A 6,000-nucleotide genomic window follows, 5' to 3' on the forward strand; every position below is an offset into this window, starting at 1 on the left:
CAGCCCAAAGCCGGAGGTTTTAAAAATACTGACATAGTTAAACACAATTCGCCAAAGTCCCGGAGCATGTCTTTAAGAATTAAAATGTACATTTAAAATAAACAAAGAGTTGAGGTATGACAAAAGGGACTGATTAAAAAAAACCTAGGCCTATAGATCACACACCTATTGTATTACAGTGCATGGAGAAACTGTACTGCTAAATTTACATTTACATTTAAGTCATTTAGCAGACGCTCTTATCCAGAGCGACTTACAAATTGGAAAGTTCATACATATTCATCCTGGTCCCCCAGTGGGAAATGAACCCACAACCCTGGCGTTGCAAGCGCCATGCTCTACCAACTGAGCCACACGGGAAAATTGAAAAGAAATTCCAGCACATTGGAGATCTTGATGCTCCACAGATATAATGGATGTATTACAAACGATTTGGTCTCAATATGCCTTCATCAGGGTTTAATCTGTGAAGCATCAAGATCACCAGTTTCTTTTGAATTTAACACAAAGAGACAGGAAGTGCGGGTCCACCAGGAAGAGTGAGTAAGCCAGTCACAACATGAGTAAGGCACGACTTCAGCACCTGTCAGAGAACCAACAGCATATCACTGCTGCCAAGACTAAACCATACTGGGAATGGATTCTTGCAGGTTAGCACATGTAATGCAAAATGAAAGTGAAATAAGAAGTTAGTGCTACATGGCCACAAATAGGATAAGGGTGATCATTGCCACCTGCTCCAAGAACATGTAGCCTAGTCTACATTCATCAAGGGGAATTTATACATCAGTGCTTTTGTGCACATAAAGTAGGATTAAAACTATACAGTGAGTTAGCCAATTAATGTCATTGACACGCAATTTGTTCTTTATGTTGGGCACGTGTCTGGCACTGGACAGGCACCATTTACATTTGCAACCAAAGCAACAATGAAATGTAGATTTACAAAACAATAATTTGGCTAGACTGCTAGAGAAAAGCAAACTAATATGAGGAGGACATTTTCACTTTTGGGGTCCAGTGTGGTCTATACTTTATTTCCTCGTGCGCTCATTGTGTCAAAAATGTATATTCCTGCCGCTGGGAGAAAGGAAGGGAACAAAATGAGGGTGAAATTATAGAAATACTGAGTAGTGGAAGTTGAATGGATGTGCAAAGTACCTTTCGTATTGTTCTCATCTAAAATACGTACCTCTCTTGATATGAGATTAAGGGCATCATCCTCGGCCGTCGACCTGTCCTTATTGGGATTTCTTTTTCGTCCGGTGCCCTGAGTCCCCATGTCTTGGTTTCTGCCCGATAATTAGGCTACTGGTCCAATTCGTTGAACGTAGAAGACAAATCCAAAGCACGTCGAGGAAAATACTACTGTCACAGTGTTGGGAGCAACATTTGTCAAATCATAAATTCGTTACCGCGCGCGACATTGGTCATGGAGTTACATCCGTCTTCAAGATCTCTTCCTGTGTTGTTTCTATCCAAACGCTAAATTGCAACTTTGTAACAAATGTTTGTATTGAATCCGCAGATTTTTAACACCTGTTCTTCCCAGAGCAATTCACAAATAGTTGAGTGCTTCATAAAGGTACTTTGACTGGCAATACATCTATTCAGATATGGAATCAAAATTATTGTATAGCCTATGTAAGAAAAACGATTACATAAAAATACAATCTAAAAAAAATAAAAACTTGGTGAACACGCTTGGAAGGAGCCACGATGCTGTCAAAGTATCCTAAAGTTGAGTCGGTCCCGGATGAGGACATGAGCGAAATACATATTCCGGGGCTCATGCAGCCTTCTCCAGCGACCAAATTGCCATTGAGGGCTATGTTGCTACCGCACTCTCTCACACCCTCTTCGCTATTTTTAATGATGAGTGGTGAGAGCTAAAAACAGAAACCTTATCTTGTAGGCTACTTCTTAAAGGCGTAGACTATGACAAATGGATATGCATATTTCACAACAATATCATATTTGATCCACATATGTTAAAAAAGTGGCCATAATATATGTTCTGTAGAATATGACCCTTTCCCTCCATGTTCATTCAATTAAGTTCCTATGAAGTATCTCAACGTGATTGGGGTATTTGTATTTTCTTGGAATTATATCATGTACTTTCCAAGTAGTAGCATATTCAGATTGTAGACTAGCAATAAACTACCAAATATGGTTGGTAATATTGTGGTAATTTAAATTCTATTGAGTCATGGTTGTTGCTCCATAAGCCAAACTGTTGCCTAATTGTTGATCCGTGTTCACTATAGGAAGTCCGATAAACTCATTGACTTGATCATAGACGTGATAATACCCAGACAATAACATATTGAGAAGTGTAGTTAAAGTTATTGGAACCCGGAACATTAACCACGTTTCACCCAGTTTTATGACCATAATAATAATACCCATCATGCCTTTTTGTCATACCTATATATAAAAAAAATGACAGCTGCGACGGAAAGAGGAAGTTTCGGTACAAATGTATAATTTGTTCGTTCGACATGGAGGGATCTTTTTGTGTTGGTAAGATTAATTGTTCAAGAAATTCCGGTGGAAACGCTTTTTACGCAAATATTGATAACATATCGAAGTAAACTTGGGAGTCACGGTGATGATATGGTGTACGGTCATCCTACCACGACTCGGTAAACCATGCCGTTTATTAGGCTAGAGATTAAATCAATTATGATGAACGTCACAGACGGTGAAAGTGCACAATGATGAGCTTGGTGCTCCTTTCCAATAAATATCGAGGGTCTTATTCAGGTGACAATGATCGATACTAGACTACCGTTTGACGAACAAAAATATTCTTGCTCTTATCCAAAATAATCTCATAATGTAGACTAAACTACCTGCACAGCCTACCTGCACTGTACTTACTCTATTTGCGAGCTGTTTGATAGAGCTATCCGTAGAGTTGAAAATGCGTTTTTTTTTTTTTTACATTTTATTCGGTACACTTATCCGAAAAACTACATTTTGTGTGCACAGTCATCACGCACTGATTTGTATCCGCAATAAATGAGTTAGGCTGAAACACCACTGGTGAGAAAATTCACATTTTCTTAATGCGAATTTTTCAATATTCTCATTAAAAATCTGTCGCCAATTGAATGGAAACCTAGCTAACGTTACTGCCCTGGGTGTCCTCAAACTTGGAAACCTCTAAAAAATTATCAATCTACTTGGTCTATAAGCAATGACTCCCTCTGGTGTTAGTCACATGTCTTGCAAGGAACCTGAGAGATATCTGGACTAGGGAGACCACAGGGTTGACCATTCAAAAACGTTTAGCAATAAAACCAAAAATAGTCATTTTTATGTACTGGTTTTGATGTTCCAATTGTGATAGGGAGAAGGTGTAGCCCCTACATTACCTTGTTTAACGAAGTCCTCGAATAAATAACTGAATACAACTAAACCAAAGATAACTAACCCAAGATAGACCACAGCCTGTCGTTTCCAACAGGAGCAAATGAATCAGTGGGCAGAATAAGCAAGGAGGTGGGCAGAGCCAATCACGAGCTAGCGAGATCCTATTGCTGTGTTCTAGCATTATTTGCATATTTCCGTTAGGGAACGGCGACTCTGAAATGCTGGTATGCATTAAGTCAATTCACCCTTGCACTGAACAAAGCACTGTTTAGAACATTTGGCAAAGGTTAAAGTCTATATATATATATATTACTCCTTAGTAAGGTAACTGATTAAATGTTACCCGAGCAGCATGTGCTTGCTTGTACACTTTGCTTACATCCAGGAAATGTAGATGGCCTGGTGAGATGCAGACACGCTTGTATTTGCGTGTAGTGAGGAAATTCTCAATTTTATGACACACGTTCATGTACAGTGAAAGAGCAGCAGTGACATTTCCCTTTAAGAAAACACAGGTTCGAAACATCAGGGGTGGAGCTTGCCTAACAGGCCCCAAGATTTTTCTTTTTATGTCGTTTGTCATCTTAGAGCCGACTTTAACTGCTCAGCCAGCAATACCCTCATGTCTCTCATGGACCGGCTAGTACTTAAAACACCCTCCATTCTGGCTTGCAAAGGCGTCGGTTTCCTCCTTAACACAATTCAATGTCTCATCGTTGGAAAAAGAAAGGTGGGAAATATGCTGTACTATCTTAATAAAACCAATAAAAACTTTTGCATGTCAGCAATCAAGTTAAGATAACTCACAAAATGCATGCGGTATGATGCATTTTGTATCATATGATGCTGACATGCAAAATATTTTGGGACTATTAACAATGGACTAATGAAACAAATACCAAAATATAGTTTTAGGGTGGAATTTTCCTTTAAATCGAGTTAAGGAGGAAACCGATGCCTTTGCAGCCTGAATATAGACTGGTTTATGGGAGAGCCGATCCATGTTGGTCACGAGTGTATTGGCGGCTGAGCACGTTGAAGTCGGAAGTAAGATGACAAATGCTGTAAAAGGAATAATTGCGCCGGTTGGCTAGGGTGGAGCATGGAAATAACAAGAAAGATATTGCAATAGAAAGCTTGTTTTATTTACTGCAGCAACGAGAACCAGCAATGTTATCACCATTCAATCAATAAATAATGGAGTGCGCCACACACACATTCAAAATTATCTTCAGCACTGTAGCTCGTACAACACACCATCCAATAATAGTTTCGCAATAATTACAACAAGTGCAACCATTTGAGGGCGTGCCCAGGGAGGAGGAGAATGGATCCTGGAGGTATGGGCACACTGCCTAAATACTCAAAATATCAGACTGCCACTACTGGACACTTCTTCTATGATATCATGACGGTCCGCAAACAAACGTTTAAAGTGCATGCTGTCACCTACTGTGCTGGAATGTATGATCAATCATGATCTGCCCAATTCAGTACCACCATGAAAATAAAGTTCCAAACCAAATAAATCCCTAACTTCTACCACACCCTCCCCAACCCCATTAAACTTTATATCAGGCTGAAACACTCCATCCTTAGGATTGTTCAGCATGTCAACAACCATTTCAACAGTAACATCTGATACCCCCAATATCTCTTTTACCGTCTCCACAATAACCTTCAGCCTGGCATTTCTGCTTTCCACAACCCGAGTCGTATTGATAACCTTACCAATAAAAGCTATGAAATCAACGTTATTCATTATCAATGTGTCCTTTGACACTGCACATTTATGAGCACAAGATTTCTGAACAGGCCTCAAAACCATGCCAGGACAATCAAATCATATCAAATACTATTTGTCACATAAGCCAGTGAAATGCTTACTTACAAGCCCTTAACCAACAATGCTTTAAGAAGTTAAGAAAAAAAGTGTTAAGTAAAAAACAGATAAGTAATTTAAAAAAATAAAAGTAACATATTTAAACAGCAGGAGTACAATAGCAATAGCGAGTCTATATACAGGGGGTACCGGTACAGAGTCAATGTGCGGGGGCACCGGTTAGTCGAGGTCATTGAGGAAATATGTACATGTAGGTTGAGTTAAAGTGACTATGCATAGATAATAAACAGAGAGTAGCAGCAGCGTAAAAGAGGGGTCTGGGTAGCCCTTTGATTAGCTGTTCAGGAGTCTTATGGCTTGGGGGTAGACGCGGTTAAGTTAACCGCTTGCCGAGCAGTAGCAGAGAGAACAGTATATGACTAGAGTGTCTGGAGTCTGACAATTTTTAGGGCCTTACTCTGACACCGCCTGGTATAGAGGTCCTGGATGGCAGGAAGCTTGGCCCCAGTGATGTACTGGGCCGTACTCACTACCCTCTGTAGTGCCTTGCGGTCGGAGGCCGAGCAGTTGCCATACCAGGCAGTGGTGCAACCCGTCAGGATGCTCTCGATGATGCAGCTGTAGAACCTTTTGAGGATCTGAGGACCCATGCCAAATATTTTCAGTCTCCTGAGGGGGAATAGGTTGTCATACCCTCTTCACAATTGTCTTGGTGTGCTTGAACCATGTTAGTTTGTTGGTGATGTGGACATCAAGGAACTTGAAGCTTTCAACCT

The 6,000-nt window shown here is 40.2% G+C and overlaps 1 protein-coding gene across 2 annotated transcripts in view; it reads right to left on the minus strand.

Moving 5' to 3' along the window:
* LOC120064486 (leucine-rich repeat flightless-interacting protein 2-like) overlaps positions 1-1,845 on the minus strand; it is an 84,822-nt gene extending 82,977 nt beyond the window's left edge. For both annotated transcript variants that reach the window (XM_039015096.1, XM_039015095.1), the window contains exon 1: positions 1,193-1,845. In XM_039015096.1, coding sequence (XP_038871024.1) covers positions 1,193-1,282 — 90 coding nt within the window. In that variant the 5' untranslated portion in view covers positions 1,283-1,845. The remainder of the gene's footprint in view (positions 1-1,192) is intronic.
* Between the last annotated feature and the right edge of the window lie 4,155 nt (positions 1,846-6,000).

The sequence above is a fragment of the Salvelinus namaycush genome, chromosome 19 (assembly GCF_016432855.1).
Source record: "Salvelinus namaycush isolate Seneca chromosome 19, SaNama_1.0, whole genome shotgun sequence".
Lineage (NCBI taxonomy): Eukaryota > Metazoa > Chordata > Actinopteri > Salmoniformes > Salmonidae > Salvelinus > Salvelinus namaycush.